This window comes from Teleopsis dalmanni, chromosome 1 (assembly GCF_002237135.1).
Source record: "Teleopsis dalmanni isolate 2A chromosome 1, ASM223713v2, whole genome shotgun sequence".
Lineage (NCBI taxonomy): Eukaryota > Metazoa > Arthropoda > Insecta > Diptera > Diopsidae > Teleopsis > Teleopsis dalmanni.
Window position 1 is genome coordinate 87,696,841 of NC_051846.1, and position 22,345 is coordinate 87,719,185.

General features: G+C 31.5%; 1 protein-coding gene across 1 annotated transcript; it reads right to left on the reverse strand.

The window, feature by feature from the left end:
• Positions 1-94: 94 nt before the first annotated feature.
• Positions 95-19,974, reverse strand: LOC119686541 (MOXD1 homolog 2-like). The gene is made up of 3 exons (XM_038101103.1): positions 18,680-19,974; positions 307-462; positions 95-112 (listed from the first exon to the last, which is right to left on the reverse strand). Exons 1-3 carry the CDS (start codon positions 19,019-19,021, stop codon positions 95-97), a joined length of 516 nt encoding a protein of 171 aa, XP_037957031.1. The 5' UTR covers positions 19,022-19,974.
• Positions 19,975-22,345: the final 2,371 nt, after the last annotated feature.

Below are 22,345 nucleotides of genomic sequence, written 5' to 3' on the forward strand. Positions count from 1 at the left end.
GCTGCGGCGGACATATGCTTATAAAATATTGTATTATATAAAAGTTTATAATAAAAAAATTTTATTACAACAATATTTCTTTCTTATATTATCATTATAAGTTCTCATGGAGCTTTAAAATCACACGATAATTTATTTATTATGCACAAAAATGCATATAAGAACAAATCATGACAATCATATCCCTGATATACACCATAACCGTGGGAAATCAATTGACATTTCTAGAAGGATTTTTTATGACTGATTTAAGTCAGACGAGTAATTTATATAAAAAATCTTTACTTTTACAAAAAGTTTACTTACCGTTATGGGAATGTCATGCATTGAGTCACAGGTATCTAATTTTCTACGAAACCTCAGAACGGTGTGTGTTGCGTTCTCATAACCCATGATGAGGATGTAATCTTGCGATGGATCCACTGCAGGCTCCGCATCACCATTCCGTTTCACATGTCGATCCTAAAACAAATAAGGTATTAAATCATAAATAGTAAAAATATAAAGCAGTTTACATGACACTTAAATTATAATAGTGCTCCGAATGCTCAAAGACCTCATATATGGAGATGTTCGCACTAAAGTTTCATTCCCTTGAAACGTGTGTATTATTAAAAATTTCAAAGTTAAATTTGACTAGTTTCGGCAGCTCCAACAGCTGAGGCGCCCGCTTACCCAACGTAGTTTTGGAAAAAGCTTGCTTTTATGTAAATGATGGAAAAGTTTTTCCTGCTTAAATACATACGTACTCAAACTCAATCACACGCGTTCAGCTGAGCATTCAGTCGAATATAATACATTTACAAATATTCGTATGCGGAAGTTTGCGTTAAGTCTCACTTCGTACACTCGTACAAACCTTGCTATATGCTATGCGACAGTAGTAAAAGTTTCCAACTCAGGGAAGAAGACGAAATGCCATTCAAAATAATGTTTTGATAATTTAAAATTTTTAAAGCTTAAATTTTACTCTTTTTTAATGAAATTTGTTACACTCGCACTTCAAATAGCTCGCAACTCGGCTGTCTAGCTTCCAACAATTACTTCCCTCTGGCGTACTACTTTCGGGGTCTTTTTGCACATAAATACAATTCCACTCCAGTTTACTGTGTAAGAATTACGCACATATTTTAACGATGAAAAAGGAGGAGTGGAGGAATGGGAAGGCATTCAAAACCTACATTATATGGTGTCTCTGAATACCGCTGTGTGTGCGAGGTGGGAACTAATATCTTTTCGTTCTCTGCAATATCTTGTATCTTGCTGTCATATACGGTAATTATGCAGCAGAAGACGCATAATTTTGCAATATTGTGAAAATGTTTTAAATGCCGTCATAAATTTTGAACTTTTTACGATAGTCAGAATGTTACTTTTACTTGCACGTGATCACATCGAAAGGTAAGAGCACCTTCAGATGGTAAACTGTACACGTTATTTTATTTTTCATGCTTGTTTTACTTTCAGTACTTTCAGTACTTTCAGAATTTCATCACACCTTCGTAGGTCGACCGAAGATAAAACTGTAATCTTAAAACTTCTGTAGACACTGCTCTTATGTGCTTTTATTTTTCTGTTTCTAAGATAGGTAAAAAAAAGTTAAAGAATGCAACATCAAACAATTACACAAAAGTACTCTGCAAAAACTTTTAAATTTTTATGTTTAATTAAACTTTATTGACGTTTTGTTCCTCATTTTATTGCCAGCATATGAAATACTCAAAAAAAAACCATTCTTTATATTAATTTTACTTTCGGATTAGCACATTTCGAATTCATAATTTCTTCATTTTTTCTTACATTTCTATATAACTTAGCATCGCTTTGGATTGAAATATTAAATTCCTTCAATAAATTCCTATTATGTATTAGATAATTGATTTGGAGTGATGAGTATTATATAGGGTATGGGATACAGATGGGTCGAATTTCAAAATGAATGAATACAAACAAAGTTTAAGCAAATTAGTCAAATATTTTTTATATTTTTATTGTATACTTATATGGTAATAATAACTAACAATAGTTTTAATTATCGAGCCATTATGGTAAAACTACCTAAGAGCTCTAATTTTTGTCTACTTATCTGAATACTTAAGGTATACTCAATGTTTGCCTTCAAGGTTGAATTCGTTGTTAATTTTTCCACATAGAATAATCGTCTTAATTATTTTTACAAAAAATGATCTACCAGCAAACAACTGTCGGGAAGTTCACTTTCCAGAGCATAGATTCATTGGACGTGCTTTGATAACACTTCAATTCTTTTTTAATAACTTATAGAACTTATAACTGTAACTTATAACTAATATAACTTATAGAATCGCCTCGTTGAAAGCAAATGCAAATCCTATTCTAACGCAAATACATATATATTGGTTATTTTTAAAGACGTAGCTATAGTTGATAGACGGCTTTAATCCTCGCTGCAGTATAATTATTTCTACTGATATAATTATCTCTTATTGTAGAATAATGACGATTTCCTCAATCAATTTTGTGTCCTTTACTTATAAGCATAAAAAATGAAATAACATTTTAAATGTTTACTACTTAGATGGGTAAAAATTAATTTATATGTAGAATATTATCTGCATACTTCTAGAAATAGAGGTATTGCCATTTTACCATTTTAATATCAACGTTATAAAATGCCATATTCAATCGGCTGAGATAAAAGTCTTAGTTACCTCTGTTTTGTTCTGAAAATAAGAAATTTGCTTCAAAAATCGTGACAGTAGCCTAATAACTGTTGTGTACGAGTATAAGGTTCTTTTAAAGCGGCGCTATAGAATTAAGCTAGAATCAAGTCTCGTCACACAAGGCAAATAATTATAGGAATGGTGGCATATTGTAGAAATGAATCAGATTGTTTGCTTGCGCTAATGAAGTTATCATTGAGCGTAATTAGTGTAATGTTATTAATGCCTTTGCTTCTATCAATATGCGAAAATAAGCTTAGCGTTAAATGATGGCAGAACGAAGTACAGATCAACTTCTAGCAGAAATGTGTGGTACAGTAGAGGTGCCTGGAAAGGAGTGCTACATCAAACCGAAACGAGGTAACATATTGTTGTATTTAGTAAGGTCACTACACGAGACAAGTATATTTATGATTAACTTTATTTTATAATTATCAATTCTTAAAACTAATAATATATATATATGTATATATATAAAGCTTTTAAAGAGAATAAGTAAAATAAAAGAGTTATCCTTAAGATTTGTTAAATAATTTATAATAGTTATAATACATATTGTTGTAAGCGAATAAGTAAGTGAATATTACTTATTTATGAAATACTTGTGAAGTATTTCTTTATAAGCAGCAATTGTTGCTGTGGTGCTTTTACAATATCACACTATGAATGTCCTCTATCTAATTCTCAGATTACTTATGGACTTGTTTTCAATGAAGTATGATATTAAGGGATGTTTATGAACATCATCAATCTATTATATAAAAGCAAATGTGAAAAATGTTGGAAATCGGTAGAATTTTTAGGTACGATTGTAGGAAATTATTAAGTATAGATTTGTATAAAGATTTCTCCAAAGCAATATTGCCTAGATTAATTTATGTGGCGTTAAATACAGAAGATATAATAACTTAAAAAAACTGCAAAATTGTAAAGAATCATAATAGTACAATAAGCAAAAAAAAATTGAGATTCTTTACTGTGTCGGGGGTTAAAAGCGAAGGACAATAAATATACTCTGGACTTAACTTTGTTTTCGTTACAACCGATTAATTATAAATACTAAACGACATTTTGAATATAAGTATTCCATTTATTAGTATTAAATTTGTGAAATGTTTAGAAACAAGAATAAAGTTGTTGCTCTATACAAAGTTCTGCGTTTTATGATAACTCAACGTCAGCTGTGACAGTTCAGTGAAGAAGTGTTTTGGTATCTGAGTTGCTATATTTCAAAAACACACTTTGTGGCAGTGGTCCCCGCTTCCATTCCCACCCAAACTGTACACAACCATAAACACTCCTGCACATTGTACATGATTATGCAGCAGATACAAAATTCTCACTAAACAAATTTAACTTTTAACAACGAAAGGGTTCAACAATGAAATATGGTGATTTTCCCAAGTTTATATTCCGAATCTGAACATATTCTATGAGTAATTTTGTGCTCATCTTGTGGATGTTATATTGTTGTGCCCATGTAAGTTATTGAGATAAGTTGTGAGATGTGGAGGTATAGTGGGAGTTTAACGCAGTGATGAGTGCTTCGGGTAGTTTATTTTATTGTGCAAATGCCTTGTCCTTTAAAGTTCTGCGTGGACTGAACCAAGGGAACACATAAAAGATAAATTGTTAAATTTCGTAGAGCAAGTTGGTTTTGGGAGCATTGTTAACTTATACTTTAGGCTATTAAAATTTTAATATTAATGTCTTGATATGAAATGTAAACTATAAAAGCAGGGAGTTGATAAAGTACAATTAAATGATCATTGTTAAACTGTGCACCTGACATAATAAATTAATTTTTAATTGAAACATCAATGGCATTTAACAGCACTTGTATTTAGTGTTAGTATATCTAGTGGATGCTCAACCCAAATTATGAAACATTTCATTACGAAAATGTGTACTTTATTGATATAGTTAATTTATCACAAAAATCTTATATATCCCATTTCGTACTAGAAAATCGATGAAATATATAACGAATATATGAAACCCTGTATTACAAAATAAAGAGTAGGAAAGAAAAGATGTTAGTCATATGCTTTTCATAGATCTAAAGTAGTTCTGAACTTAGCAGGGTCAAATTATTTAAAATTTTTTAAAGAAGTCTTAAAGAAGGGGAAACTACTATGTCTTGTACATAGGGATATAATGTAATTATGTAGGTGGTAATAGAATATGGTAACACTTACTACATTCTATGAACACGTTAATTTAATATGTCAAGCTATTAGAATACTTATACTTCAATCAACACGAAAAAGTCGTTTGTGAAATATACTACTTATTCTTTGAAATTAATAAAATTGTAGTCGAAATTTGTGTTTAATGCCTTAATTGTGGGAATAACTGCTTTATTTAGAACACCAAACTACGTTACAGCAGTTGTGTTAAAGCTTTTATAATAAGGAACTTTTCAAATTCTTGTGAGATTATATCTACACCTACCATAATTCACCTTTAACGATGCAGGTTGACTGCAAAAATTTGTGCAATCCAAGTGCATTGGATTTTGAAACGCAAGTTTTATATAATCCTAATCTGCACTATATATAAGATATATTTTACCCGAACCGAAAATAATTGATGTATTATTATATTTTTTTTCGCTTAGGTAAAAATATTGTTTTTGTTTTTGGTTTCCAGTTCTGGTTTAAAGCCCAGCTCTCTGTGCTCGAGCCAAATTCTTAATTAAATTCTTAATATAATAATGTGAATATGCTTTAAATCTCGTAGATGACTGATAGCGGTCATTTGGTTTTTGAGTGTAATAGTAATACTATTTGTTAGAAATGACTAGATGTTAGTCATCCTAATTTATAATCGTACATTAAAGGGTAAGGAAGGAAATAATTTTTGGGGTTGTCTGTATTCTGTTAGAAAATTTTCCTTTAACACCTCAACTGTATTTGGTGCTATTATTTAATGGGTTTCAAAAATATGTGCCGTATCTCACTAAAAGCAAAACCAAATAAATTTTGTTCCCTTGTGTATTTTTAGGTCTGTCACATTTCTTAGCTAGTTACATTAAAGGAAAATACTTCATTCGTCAGTTTTAAGACCACACAATTGAATTTTTGAACTGATGCAAAATTGCTGTTGCCACATAAAAGTTGACGTTGGTATCAAATATTACTGGCTCTCCTGAGAGTTTGCATAAAAATATGGACAATTTGAAATCGAAATTTGGTATACATTTGATTTATGCCTGAATATCACAAGGACGATAGTTACGCTATAAAGCAGTATATGAAATGAAAAACTTTAATAATTCTACCAAGACCTTAAAAAAATAAAAAATTTTATATGCTTTATATTGCGTATAAATTTTTCACTTATCATAGGACAAATATAACAAGAAAATGCATTGGCATTGGGACCGCTTTTGGCATTCAGTTTGCATTGACTACAAATGTGCCTCTAGTTTTGTATTCATTTCCTATAAAATAATTTGTTTTACTATATTCCCTTAATATTATCAATTCTAATATAAACCATTATCATCTATTTTCAAGCTCTATACAGTTTGCCAAAGTGACCGATATGGATTAGTGGTGAACCGTCTGAAACGAATCCAATATGGATGGTAGCGTTCTTCTGTAAAAAACCTTCTTTTTTTTATTATTAACAATTTTATTTATTTGGATAAAAGATAATGGAAAAAGTTACACGGATTGCATTGTGTAATAAAAGGAACGCAGGTAAGGTAAAAAACTTGATCGAGTTTCAAATTGTTGTAGTACTTTATGCAAAATAAACAGTATCGTAATTTTCATACATACTCCCGAATTTGAGAAGTAAATAAAAGAAAATGTGTGAAAAAGAATTGAAGAAACTCTGAATGTAATACCAATAAGTTACATATTTGCAAAAGCAAAATAAAACTGTCAAAAACTGTAACGAATTGAACAAAACGAAAGACCCAAGAACGCAAAAATTGACCTTCAGTGCTATCTACTTTATAAGGTATCTATAGCGGTAACTTGGTACCAAAGCATTCGGTAAAATGTTAAATTTTTAATCAGCTGATCTTTATAGATTGTATAGATGTTTGCTCTGAGTTCAATTAAAGCGAGGAAATTGCAGAAAAGGAGGAATATGTAAAATAATGGAATATTTTATCAGCAATGCTTTTGAAAGAATGAAATTCGTTAAGGGTAAGTTTAAAACCATATTTAAATAAATAAATAGTATATTAAATATAATGAATTTATTAGATGCTTTTAAAAGAAACAAAAATGTAGTGAATGAGATAGTTGACGAGATTTGTTTCAATATAAATGTAGTTAACGATTGCTGCCAAATTATTGTATTTAATATCTGGTTTGATCAATGCTGTATAATACTATATAGTATTATATAGTATACTATATACTATATAATACTATAGTTTTGGTTGGTTGGTTGGTTGCAGTGGCAGGTCATAAGATAACTTCAAATGTACCTCAATTAGCGATTTTTCGCCGTTTTGTTACCACATTCCTCGCAAGAACCCTAGTATAGAAGAGTAGAGACTAAATCCATCCCACCGAATTTAGGTAATTTAACAGGTCTTTCATCCTTACCATTGAGCAGTCTGATAAACTATCACAAAAGTATTTTCCTAAAAACCTATATCTTCTGGATGCTAGAGCTGGGCATTCACAGAGAAAATGTATTATTGTTTCTTTCTCCCGCGGGTTTCCACAACTTCTGCAGTGAGAGTTATGGGGAATACGCAGTTTCTCTGCGTGAGTTCCTAACCACCAATGACCAGTAAGAACCGAAATAAGCTTTGCAGTGTTTACGCGATCTTTTTTGATGAGTTCCAGAGATTTATTTTTATTATAAGTGGGCCACGTTAACCTGGAAGTTGCACATGACCTTAGTGTTTTCCATCTGTTATTGGCGAGTTGCAGAAAGTAAAGAAAGGTACTTCTTTTGATGGTCTCCAGGGTAATATAGACTGATACCGCCAGTGACGCATCTAGGGAGGCACCAGAGCGGGCTAAACTATCAGCTTTCTCATTCCCTACGATGTTCCTATGCCCAGGAACCCAGATGAGTGTGATATCGGCCAACCGGTTTAGCTCGTCGATTGCTTCTCTACATTCTTTTACTATTTTTGATTTTGTTATAAAGGATTCAAGAGCTTTAATTGCTGCCTGGACGTCAATAAAAATAGCAACACTACATCTGTTCTCGATGTGGCTTGCAATTTGCCGACAGGCTTCTTTTATTGCTAGGATTTCAGCCTGAAAAACCGTAGCTTCATTAGGTATCCTAAGAGAGATATTTATATTTTTAGATGGTGCGAAGATTCGTGCTCCTGCCCCACCGCTCATTTTCGAGCCATCTGTATATATTGAGATATCGTAATTTGCTTCGAAATTTTTCCTTTTCCACTCATTTCTTGAAGGGAATATTGTCTGGAAGTTCCTTTCGAAGTCTATACACGGATTCAGATAATCCGATGTCATCCTATACAGACAATTTGGCACTGTACCTAGAATCCGACCATGTCCATATGTTCGTTCTAACCATACGCCTGTTACTTTCAGTCTTACAGCGCTATTACAAACCATGTTTTTAATGTGAAGATCAATAGGTAGCAAATGCAGCATCACATTTAGGGCGTCCGAAGGAGTCGTCCTAAAAGCTCCTGTGATGCCTACACATGCCGTCCTCTGAATTCTGTTAAGTTTGTCGATATTATAGCTCTTGTTTAGAGCCGGCCACCATACGACAGCACCATACGTGAGAATTGGTCGTACAATTGCCGTGTACATCCAGTGGGTAATTTCGGGACGAATACCCCATTTTTTGCCAAACATCCTCTTGCAAGAATAGAAAGCTACACATGCCTTCTTGATACGAAGATCGACATTGTGTTTCCAGTTTAACTTACTATCCAACAGAATTCCTAGATATTTGGCTTTTTCCGATAGTTTTAACTGTTGCCCGTTTAGTGAAGGCAACCTGAAAGCTGGTATTTTGGTTTTAGTAGTAAACAGCATCATTTCAGTTTTTCCTGGGTTAATACCTAGTCCACAACCTGTGGCCCAGGTACTTATCTTAACCAAGGCCCTTTCCATAATGTCGCTAATTATGTTAGGGAACATACCTGACACTAGAATAACCACGTCATCCGCGTACGCTACTGCTTTCACACCTATCTTATCTAGAATATTAAGAATATTATCCACGACCAGCAGCCACAGTAATGGTGAAATAACCCCTCCTTGTGGCGTACCCCTGCTGACGTGCTTCGTTTGTGTTATGCTGCCTAGCTTTGATTGAATAATCCTTGTTTTAAGCATAGTAATTATCCAATTTTTAAGCTCTTCCTCTAAACCTATTCTGGAAAGTGAGTCATGAATACTATAGTTTTAATATTATAGTTTTTCATGGTCTTACATGGCGACCATAATACAGTATTTTTATTATATAGACACGTTGGAACAGAGTGTTATAGTACATTAATATATTTAATAACTTCCATTTCCATATTCATAAAGCATATTCATATACAATTAAATTTTGAATGATGTAGAGTTATTATACAAACTATATTAAAAAATTTCACTTTATAAATACCAACATTGTCTTTTCTAATCAAAAATGACTTGTAGGTGACTCAGCATATCACGGAAAAAATATCAAAATCGCAAATTTGTTATAAATAGCCAAATTTGTACATTTTTTATGAATGTTTGGGTGTGTTTGTGGAACTTACTACCTGAGCGCTTTTTACCTACTTTAAAAAGCCACAAATTATTAAAACAACAAGATATGAATGGAATGTTTTTCGAATTATATATGAAATGTTAAACTATAATACTAAGGAATGCAACAAAGAACCAGAATAGAACTGCATAAGCTATATACGCAATAACGGTAAACTCAAGTTAGGCATAGATATCAACTATTTAGGTTGAAATATCAGCAGAACCCAAGGTATCCTCCAACCAGTTTGTATATAAAACCTAATAAGAAAAGCCAACTGGTAGATCAACAGGTGGTGTCCTATACTTAAGTAAGAACTATTTTATTTAATTGCAACTTAATAAGTATATTCTTTGGGTCTGTTAATTTAACCCTGTAATAATAGGAAAAGTTAGTTAGGAGCGAACTTCTCAGAAGCGTCACTACTTTAATGTGCGGTGGATCTACCAATTAAAAATTGAAATGCGATTCTTGATAGCATTTTACAAACTGTATATCGGTTTTAAGAGAACTTTTGGAAATTAAAATTATAACTCATATTCTGTCCAAGTGTAGGACTTAAGACATACAGACGACCTAGAAATTGTCAAATCAAACTATTTCAAAATGTTGCTAGCTCAACAAAAAGCAACGTTAGGCTAGATCCCTAATTAGAAATCCTACACAACTTTTCTAAATAATGTAGAAACTATATTGTAAACATTTTTTTGATGGATGCCAATCCCTTTTGTAGAATATGTTTCAACAGAATGTTTTTTTTCTTTCTTACATACCTAATGAAACAGGCACAAATTTCAACTAGATTGTACAATTACTGTTTCCTGCAAAAGATCAATGTGACTTATCTTTTCAGTCTTTTATTATGATTGCCTTTTAAAATGTTTACATATTCCAAATTATTTTGGACTCCTCTTCTTTGTCCTTCCTAATAACCCAGTCTATAGACGACGAAGGTGTCACTTACCTTTCCGAACGTAATTATTTTTATATGACTAATGTCATTGTTCAACTAAAAGTTACAACTTATGATATTGCCTTAACCAATTTTTGTACTAAATGTAATTTCGAAAGACCAGGAATTCGTAACATATATCACTTCTTGTATGAATACTTAAGATACGTCGTCAACAATATTTAGTCCGATTTAAAGTGATTCAGAGTGAACTTATGCCATTTTAATCGTAGACTTCATAGAAATAAAATCTAGTATAGTGCCAATAATTAATGGTGTCCCTAACGACAAATTGCTGGCTGCTAAAGTGCAATAATATTATAGATCAAGTTAGTGGAGCAAATTTTGCTTAATTTAAAAATTTAAATACCGTTTTAATCAAAATATCGGAGTTTTCATAAATTTTTTTGAGTACTTTTCGAAAATCAGCTATGCTATTATGGACTTAACTACTGAATTTACTGCTAAGAAATAAACTAAATGAAAACTAAACAAATGTATTTTCATTACAAAATTGGTGATCCCGACGTGATATCTGCATCTCCGTTTAGCAACAAAACTCTAATTATTATAAAATTATAAGAATTAGATCATTTATATTATTTGAATAACTATATGCAAATAAAATGTAACCACTGTATATTTGTATAATTTAATCTTCATTCTATTCTATAATACCTTAGGATCAAAAAAGAACTTATTCACGGGAACTGTGATTCCCGCGCTTATCCAATCGGTAAATTTTTTTATTTTCACGCTGGCAACACTATACATATTCTGCAATACAATACACAATCTGTCAAAGTTTAACGCATATTAAACGATTAGTTTTTGTTTGGCGTCTATACAAAGAATTCGAAAAATTTTCATGTGACGATTTTTACCTTATGGCTTCTATGGTCTCAAAACGCGTTCCTCACAATAGCAATTTGAGTCGGGGGAAGAGGAAAAAGTCACACGGGGCCATATCTGGAGAGTACAGTGCATGGTTGATGATATTCGTGGAGTTTTTGGCCAAATTCAGCTTTTTTGCCACCAGCCGAGAAGCGAAGCGTTTCGAACCCAAAACATCAGTTAAAATGTATTCGGCCGATCCATATGAGATGCCCAACAACACTGCAATCTCTCTAATCGGTTCACAACGATTTTCCAATACGATCTGCTTCGCCGATTCAATGTTTTCGTCAGTAACAGAAGTTGTTGGGCGGCCAGGGATCTCATCATGGTCCAAGCTTGTACGACCGTCTTTGAACCTTTTAAACCATTCGTATACTTGTGGTTGCGACATACACAAGTCATCCAAAGGTCTTTTTTAACATTTTTTAACAGTTTCGGCACACTTGAATTCATATGCAACACAAATTTTGATGCAGGTACGTTGTTCTAATTTTTCATCATTTATAAAAAACGCCACACGAAAATATTCCGACTTCTTTGTATAGACGCCAAACAAAAACTAATCATACAATATGCGTTAAACTTTGACAGAATGTGTATAATAGTGTTGCCAGCGTGAAAATAAAAAAAATTTACCGATTGAATTCAAAAATAGGCTTCTCGTTCTTTCTTGATCAGAAGGTATATAAAAATAAAATAGCAAACTGTTATTTTAGTCAGAAAAGATCGTAAATTTATCATTTCGACTAACGGATTATTGTAGTTATTTTTAGATATTTTGTGTTGTTAGATAAACACAAAGATCACATCTATATTGGTACAACCGCGTCCTAGTACATTCGGTGTTTTCTGCTCTTCACAAGTGAATACATCAACAATTTAAATTTCTTTCTTAAAAGTCTAACCCGTTGGACTTAAAATTTATTGCGGCGCCAACGCTGCAGTACGGCTTGCACTTACTGAAAAACTCGACGAACTGAAACAAAACCAAACGTATTTTATTGATACAACATACTAGCATAAGTTACCGCAGAAATACTGGAACACATATATTTGTTACCAAAATGTATGTTACAGGCATATACATATATCTTTTCCCCTTGTTTTATTTGGTTATATTTTTTTAGTGAAAGTATTTTAAGTAAAAAATAAAGCAGAGCGGTGGAGTTCGAGGGAAAACTTTTTACAAATTTTATACAATTTCTCTTCGCGATTGGATGATGACCATCGCCTCCGAATTACTTACTAGCTATATAAGTTTTGATTAAGAGTTCTATGGCAGGCAAAATTGGGCATTCGAGTGTTGGCGCCAGATAAGTAAGCAATAATAAATTCAACTTTTTCAATATCAAAAATCGCAGAAAACAATTCTTGCAATCAATATGAATTTTATTTTGCAAAAACTTCAAGCAATTAGTTCTATTATGAATTAAATCTTTGGTATTACGTTAATAAGAAACAAATGGCATACTATATATAAATAGAGGCGGAAGGGTGGTGAACTACATTTGAACCTATGTCAATATTGATTAAATTATGTTAAATTTTCAGATATTTTATTTTTTTATTTTTACTAACTTAGCCAAGTATTCACTTACACTCAAGCAATTGAATCCAATCCAATAACATTTGGTGCTTTGCTAAACTTCATCAGGAAGTTTTCATTTATTTAGGTTAAAAATAAAGAGACTAGTTTTTGTTGCAACAAATACAAAGCGGGAGCAGGGGCGGGGGCGGGGGGAAAGTTGGACTGCAAAGTCTTCAATGTTTTTACACTCAAATAATTCATTTTCCAAACTTAGCGAAAATTGTTTCTAAAAGCTAACACGGATGTATAGACACATAATGTTTATTAGCAAATATACTTATTCAAATCCAGAGTTAAAAAAGTTCAATCATTTCCATTAAGTTCAACTAATCCTAGAGGTATTACTCAGACCAATTTAAAAAAAAAATACTCGTACATGTATTTGTTTGTAAAGTATTTTTATGATTTTAATGTGTTATCGTAAAACAAATAAAAACTTTTATTACTGTTTAGGATGAATTGTTGCCTTTTATATATCTCTAATCTTAATTTACTCAAATTCGATTACTTTGTGCCTTCTCCGCTTCATTCAATTCAAATCGAAATAAAAATAAACTTAGATGCCAAATAAAACGTTCTTGTTTGTACGTTTTATGCCCCTTAAGTTCACACATACAAGCAATACTTCCTCCCACTTCACCTATCTGTTACATGTGCACACAACCCATACAATCAGAAAGCCACAACAACAAAATTAAATTTCAAAATACAAAGGATTTATAGGTTCAACGCTTTAGGAACTAAACTGCGGCGAAAAGCACTATGCGGAGTGGCATATTAAATGTGTGTTTGGCTCGCATGCGGTTGTGTGTGGATGATAAATGTATAAACTACTCGCAAATGGTGAAAAAGGGGCTTAAAGTCGGTGAACATTTTTAATGTCGAAAGCCACAAAATAAATGTTGTTTTTCTTGTTATTCGGTTTATTTTAAAAAGCATTTCCAATTCTTTTTCGTCTTTCAATTCTTTCTTTTTAAATTGAACTATTAATCCATGAAGTGTTTTCTTGGTGATGGAAAATGTAGAACAGTTATTTTTCTGAAAATTAAAGTGTGAAGATTTGTGAAACTACGGTTTCCTCTTCTACAAGTAGCAGATTTCTTCCATTGGGAAATTGAGAACGGATATAAAATTTTAGAGATAGTTTTAAAGTGAGATGCGGAAATACATAAAGATTGTTTTTATTTTAATGAAACTACCTTCCCAAAAAGCATTTGTACATTTTTAAAGAACAAAGAAATATTCATTTAAAATTAATCCATTTTCTTAAGCTTGGTTTAGAGTTAATTGAATAATTTGTTTTACTAATAGTGATAATATGTCAAAGAAAGTTGACAAAAATAGAGTCCAGTTACGGGGCACAATTATAGTTAATCTTTGAGACGCAACATAGGGGCTCCGAAGTGACTTTTTTTTGTAATTTTATACTTATTATTCTCTTTTATTTAATATGTTCTTTGCTCCAAGCACCACCTCCTAATTAACTTATTAAGTAAATATTTTAAGGTAATCAGAACCATGAGAAATATGTAACTTACTTATCTAACCCGTCAATAGCTGCATTCTGCTGCTCCGAAGTAAGGTAAAAAACAACAAGTTTCTTATTAGAATTTTTAATTTGGACGTCAAGCAACTTAGCTTCTCGACTTTCGAAGTCTCTAGTCATTTAAGAGACTGCAGAAATCAATCTTACCAAAGCAATAAGCGATCTGTTGTGAAGCTAAATTAAAAGTTGTTTTAAAAATTCTGTTAAGCTGTAAAAAGTTGCTTGTAAATTTTTGTTTAATTATTATTATTATTTTTTTAATAGAAGATGGGAGGACTCAACGATATGTAGGCATCTGTATGCAATCTGGCCACGTTTCAATAAAAGGAAATCCAAAATTCTTATTGATACCCCGTAGAAATATTAGTCTTTAGGTAGGTTTACTTACAGGTCACTGTAAACTAGGAAACAATGCTTAAAGATTAGGTTTCCATTTCAATCAAACCTGTCGCAGCTTTGGGGAAGACGATGAGAGTGTCTCTTATTTACTATGTTTTTGCCCAGCTTATTTACGACGGAGCCCCCTTTCTTGAGGATCTTGATAAATTACAAGATCTGACACTAAATAGCATATTAGGCTTCGCCAAAGGTTCTAGGTGGTTTTTATGTTAAATAATTAACACATTCATGGCTTAATTAGCTATTTATTTTAATTTTAAAATAAATAATAAACACAATATATAAAATTTAGTGCACTTTGAATTTTGGACTGGTTCATAACACTTATTAATTGCGAAAACGTAATATTTAACGGATTGCAGTATTAATGCCAATATCTCAACAAGAGACTTTAGTAAGAGACCTGTTTTTCACCACATTTGGGTGGGGAATAATTAATATAAAATACTGTCACCTTTTCGAATTTTAGTGAAGAGAGATATTTTGAGCAACTTATTTTATAAAGCTATTACTTGATATACCTAGTTATGTTACGTTATTGAGATATCGAGTTTTAAGTTTGGAAGTTTTTAAATATAAATGACCGACAAATAAGTAGTTACTCGTAGTTTATCTTGTCTTTTTGTGTTTTTATCCTAAAATCAGTGCTTATTCCACTTTTACTCTTATTGAACTAACTACTTGGATAATTCACTAGTATGGAAAGTTAAAATTCTTAATACATTAAATAGCGTAATTGCCTTTTTATGATATCAGGCAAAAAAAAATTGACAAAAAAAATTTATAATTTTTAATGAGTTTAACTCTGCATTCTGATGAGTATAAGGACTATATATACACATAAGGTCTATAATATATTTTTTATATTACAAAATTTCTTACATACCACAGGACTTTCACGAGTAGTGTTAGAATAACATTTGTTGTGATTGAAGTTTGTTTTAAGCAGTTGGGGCCGCTGATGTTACTGAAATGCTCAGTTCATAAAATATTTTGGAGAAAATTAGTGCTACATATTTGACTTCGAGCTCATAATCCATGGAGAATTTATTTATCAACAGTGTTCTTGGGTATTTTTTTTTTCCGGGAAATAAATAGTGCTTTGGATTTTTGTATATTGACATTAATATTCCCTTCGTTTAAATATGGCATTATTCCACCTAAGTGTATTTGTGACTGATTGCTTATGATGACTTTATTATTTCATCGTGGGGCATAAGGTAAGTATCATTTTTAAATAAAGATAATGCTTTTCTAGCTTTCATTGAAAAGTCCGTTGTATATAGAAGTATAAAATGTTCAGCCTAAATTTTTTATATTGTATAGCAGTGGTTTTCGATTATTAATTTAAAGACGCTGTTTAGGATAGTGCTGTTCAGTTTGACTAGGTTATTTGGGATCCAATAATCTCTAGGCTCTATTAATATTCCAGCATGCCATATATTAACAAATGCTTTGGCAAGGCACAATACTACCATTCGCGTTAATTTTTTCTGAATCACATCTTTTTATTTCTTTTGCTAGATCATTGTCATTTTTAATTTAGTTGAGTGGTTTTCATAAATCCCCAATTAAAGCAATAGCAATAAGAAAGTCTTTTTGATTAATTGTTTCTTTTAGTAACTCTAGAATTACACTCTTAGAAATTTTTCCAATCCTCGGTAGAAAAGTCATCAGTCTCCAGTTGTGTGATATTGAATTTTTTTTCCCTGGTTTGGCGAATATGATAATTATAATTTGTTTTCATTACTATTTGTATATTGTTCTCAAATAAAGTGTGACATTAATGATTTCTAATATTCTGCCTATAGTATAGATAGGTATGTACAGGTTTTGCTGATGGCACTAATGCTGAAAGTTCGAATGTTGTCTATCTCTGTCTATATTTGAAAAGTAAGCTATATTTGCATACAGCATACAGCAAACAGTTACTCAAAATAGAGACTACTAATATCCGTTGTGACATTAACGTGCCTGGGAATTAGGAACCACTTTAAAAATTTTTAATGACATTAAATTCAGGTCTAAAATTTATAGACATTTAACATAATTAAAGTAGACCTGATTGGTGCATTGCGTTCATTATACATATGCATATATAAATTCTATACATAGTAACCCATTTGAAATAAAACCAATGTCAACCAGCTACAACTTCCAAACTAGAACCAACACTGCATTAGTGATTTGTTCAATCGATTTTTTCAAGCATACAGAAGTATTTAAAATTTTAGAAACCATTTATCTGTGATAGACTTCGATGTCAATAATGTGATAACTCACTATAATGGCGTAATGCTAATAATGGTTATTGTTAGAATCCTTGAACACTTCAATATGAACAAATCCTTTATGTCTAGAATCACAGAATGTTACAGCGAAACTGGCAGTGTTGCAAAACGCTACTGCGGTATTGCAAATGTGGTTCGTAAAGTTTTCTGTTTGTTTTTCTTCCTGCGTTTGTTAATGGTTTAGCATCCAGTAATTGATTTTACATTTACAGGTGTTATTGTAGTCCAGATCAATTTTAAAAATTGCAATAAAAGGAAAATGCATATTTTTTGTATTGAATGTCTTATTTATAACTAACCAATTACTTTCAATTAGGAGTAAACATTGTGTTTAGTTTCATAGCTCTGATTGCAATTAGTGCTTTAGTCTTCTGATGAGTGTTGTTAGTAGCAGGAGAATAATGAGAGGGTTGCTAGTCTGTATACCATTGACGCATAACGCTTGCAATTGAGGCTAATTTGAAGTCTGGATGAATGTTCTGATTTGTACCATTCTTGGTGCCATATTTTTAGACACTTTATATATTTTTTAAGTATGAGTATTGATTTCGATCAAGCAAATCGTAAAGTTGGCTAAAGAGACATTTGACATAATTTAATTCATTTACGTTGAAGTTTTTTCTAGCTATAGTAATGCCAACATATTGCTTTTATTCTTTTCATTTTCGTAAATAATACGAATGATTTCATTTGCGTTTATTTGTATTTCACATTTAAGAATCCATTCAAGCATTTTATTAAAATTATTTTTTGCTTTGCGCTGTGTCATCTACAAAGACTGCAATCAAGTTTTCAGAATCTGCAGATGTCAGAATGTTAGTAGTAGTAAATAACAGTAAACATTAAATGGCCGAGTATACTATCCAGGGGCACTATTGCTGTCATTTGATTGCGTTCAGAGGTCAGTCTTTTACTTTTTGTGAAGTAGATAGTATTTTACAGATAGTATTTTAATATAAAGAAAGTTAAGTTTGCTAGAAGTTGATGTGTTAATTTTGCGACTCTTTGTATTTTTCGTAGTAATAGAACGTATTTTACTAATGTCAGGTTGTGGTCTGTTAGTTTTTTATTTAAAAAACTTGTCTGTAGTTGTTCTTGTACTTGACTTTTTTTTATAGAACTCCGACAACTTTTTGTAATAGGGTAATGGGTCTATATGTGCTTATGTATGGGACGTACGTCTCTGTGTATTTCAGATTGGATATTAATTCTGATAGTCTTAGTTATCTCAAACGACTTACATAATTAAGCTATATTGTAATGATAAATATATATATATATATCTATATCATACTATAATAAATATATATATTGCTTCGAAATGGGACATCCTCTCAAAAAAACTGTAATATAATGGAGTTGGTAAATGTCGTCTTTTTTTCGTAATTCTTAAATATTGACACCTGCTTGTGATTTATGTGTTCAGCTATAAAAAGAAGTAACGAAATAAAATGAATAGAAATATAAGAACTTAAAGAAATGTTTATTTTTACTTGTCTCTTGGAATATAGTATGACAACATAAAAAATATGCTTTGATTAAAGGATAGAATTAAAGAAGATATAAAATGATAAAGCTGTGAAGATAGCTTACCTGAAAATATGTTTGACCCTTGTCCACCCAACCAATGGCCATATCCGAACCAGCGATTTTGCCGTCGAGTGAAAACCCAAATCCAACATAACCTAAAGTACGTGCTTGAATTTCAAACGTAATATCTTGATTAATGATTGTCCATAAAATACGAAAATCCTCATTTAAATCAACGGCATGATCCCAACTGAAGTCATTGCTAAACGCAGGACTGCTGACCGATGTAGGACAAACGCCTTTGAGCAAGCTGCTCACAACTAAACAGCATATAAAATATGTGATTAACGACAACATCGATGAACTTGAATGTTTCATTTCCGTCAGCCATACTGCGACAGCCATTGTACGAACTCTGTTGTATGTTCCCGTATGTCAATGACTCAGTGAGTGAGCATTTGAGGTTAATTGTAATAGTAAAAGATATACAAGTGCTTGGTGGCGTCCAAGTGTGCTCCTACGTGTTTATATTTGTGTGTATGGAAGACAGAATGTCAATGTTGTTTCAGTGCGATTTAGTTTAACTTTAATTAATAACGACGGTTGACCAGCATATTTCGTCACAGCAATTTTTGATGATATCAATTCTATACGCGCAACATTCTGGAAAATGACTCTGACTAGCTTCCGTTTTTATGGCTTTTAAATCCTTTACCTCCGGGCTTTCACACCCACACATGAATACACATATGCCATGAGCTTAATATTTGTATGTTTACGTGTTCGAGAATAGGTGTGTGCGTGAGGATTACTTTGGAGTACTCACTTACACACACAATTTATTAGGGCAATGGGAGTCACTTCGTAGTTGTGTTTAAAACAATTTTCCTTGTCGTTAGGCTTGTGCGGATCTGTGTATTTTTTCTTTATTGTGCTGAGGAGGCGCTTCAGCTGGTGTACACTTATAGAGACGTGTTTGCCACTTTTGTTAGTGTTTTGTTTTTGTAATGCCTGCAGTATCACAGTTCTAATGTTACCAAAATCAAAATGGAAACAAAAAAATATTCTCCGGACTACGAGCTCACTTTTTCGATGAGTTAAGCATACTGGCATTCAGGCCAAAATTATTTTTCATTTCTAAAATTCCTCTATAATTCTGCGTTAGGAACTGATGATTCTTCTGTTGTTAATAGTAGATTGCTGTACTTGCGAGCATTGTCAAATATCTGAGGTAATGGTAGAATTGATGTCGCTCTTTCGGTACAATGTTGTGCATACTAATGGCAAATTTTAGAATTTGATCGGTGTTAAATCAAATTACTGAAGCGTACAACTGCATTGGAGGATGACAAAATCGAAGGTTGAACTAAAAATATAACAAGATGTTTTATTTAACAAAAGCTTAATTACAGTTTACTTGTTTATATTATTTTTATAAAATGCCAAAGGGAATCAAAAAACACATTGCAAACTGAAAACACTAAATATATCGTATAATTAAGTAACAATTTGTTGAAATGATTAAAATCACGCATAACGAAACTCAGTTATTGCAGCTGAGCTCGCATGAGGTTGTTGAAGCACAAAGGAGTTAACGAAAATGTCGAATAAATGAAGCCAACCACAGCAACATGTAGACTTGATAGACTTGATAGACTTGGTATGAAATGGCGCATGTAGATAATTATCATTCATAAATACAATACGAATGAAGTCAACAACAAGTTTAATGCGTCAACAAGACATTCTCAGGTAATCTCAGCTGTACTTCGTGTGTTTACTGACTCTGCACTGGGTGAATTAAGGTAAATTATAAACCCGAAAGTAATTATTATACATTTTTTAACATTAAAAATAACTAACAATTTTATTATTTATATCGTTGGTCTGAGGTTATTATTATTTTAAATAAATCCTTTCTTCCGTTCAAATTATTTTACCCCAAACATTTTTTTATTTGCTAATATAAGAATTTTACAAGAATTCCTAAAAATAGAAAACGTATAATGTAATACTGAGAGATCAATTGTAATGAAACAGAGATCAATTTGCTATTAATATAATTTTAAATTTTGTAGGACCACGATTTTCAAGGAAGAGAAAAAATCAATCGATGGATTAGTTAGAGAAATTTTTGAAATTCTAAAACTTTTACATTTAATGAATTTTTTATAGAATATTATTAAAATTAATAATTGAGTTTTTACAAGCTTAATATTTTTGAGTCAATTAAAAAATTAAAGGCAAAATTAAATAATTAAAATAAATATTAAAGTTCACTTGTATAACAGTTAGAGTCATGTTATAAAGATAGTCATATGACGAATGATTACGGCCTTTTCACACTCTTTTTGGTCACAACCAAAAGGCATTTTGTACAGAGAGTCATATCACAATTATCAATCATCTACTTTTACTACTATTTTGGTACAATTTCTTGTGTCTAAGTTTAAAAGATATATGTTTTAGTATTAATATTCGTACCGTATTCATACAAATATGCACATATTCTCTCGTAATAGCCACAAACTCTGATATTTATTTTTGCGCAACAATGTTTTGACCAACGAGGCACACGAGGTCATCGTGACCAAAATTAAATTGAAATTTCTCTTTTTCTCTCATTCTCAATTTTTTAATTAACATTGAAAACAAAGTTTTTCCACTCCGGGTCTTAGTGCACGACACATCTGTTCACTTAATCTAAGTGGTCGCCTAGCTATAGAAGTTCATTGGCTCTGTTCCTTACGAGGGGAAAACAAAAACAAATTATAAATTGTCATTTTATTGTTTTAATAATGAATTTTAAATAAGTTTTAGTATAAAAGTTCGAAAGTAATTTCTTTTGCGTTCGTATTTAATAAATATATAGTAGAACTGCTCGGTGATTTGAGTATTTATAGAATCTTTTGTGAACATCTCACAACTGCAAGTAATGCAAAATCATCGATTCATTTACATCTAAGTGAAGAAAATGATTGTTTTTTCTTCTGAATTTTAGAAAACAAAACCTTCAAATTGTTTCTGTTAATACTACCGTCAAATATATATAGGAACTCAACAAAAAAATTTAATCTTGGATTCACGATTCAGAATTTAGAAGTTTTAAAGTTTCTTTTGAAACTATACGCATATGACATAATATGCTGTTCATTTTTTAAAGTCAAAATAATATAACTTACTATTTTATTAATAACTTTATTATTGTTCTTAATTATTTTTTCTTCTGTATTAAGTTCTATTATTATAGAACTACAGACTATAGAACCATTTCGAAGTATAAAATGATACAAAAGTTAATTTTTATGATTGAAGAAATGCAAAAGTGAATACAATACTTAATTGTATTGTTCCTTTAAATCATAATTAATGTTTTTATATATCTTCAAAACGTATTAATTAAACAGTTCTTTCAAGTTTTCAAAAGAACATTTGTGGCTAATAATTTACTCAAACCGACATATTACGGTTCGAGTACGGGTAATTATGCTTTTAGAGCGTTTTCACTTCCATAATGATTTCGTCTTTTTCCTTCGTGTACGACATTCACACATATATTTAGTGCCTTATTCGGTAAGTGATTTGAGGTCTTTTCGAGACACTTGTAGATATTATTTCATTTAAAAGTGTTGCAATTCAGATGCCGATGTTAACGTACGGTGATGGAAAGTGGAATAAATGTTGATCCATTAGATAAATGACTTTGATTATAATTGTACAGAGTTGTTC

What these genes read in the sequence shown, in the direction of transcription:
- LOC119686541 (XM_038101103.1), bottom strand. Translation starts at nt 19,021, where the DNA reads ATGGCTGTCGCAGTATGGCTGACGGAAATGAAACATTCAAGTTCATCG. An exon ending in AGGGTCAAACATATTTTCAG is followed by an intron (nt 463 to 18,679) that starts GTAAGCTATCTT and finishes TATTTGTTTTAG; the next exon opens with GATCGACATGTGAAACGGAA.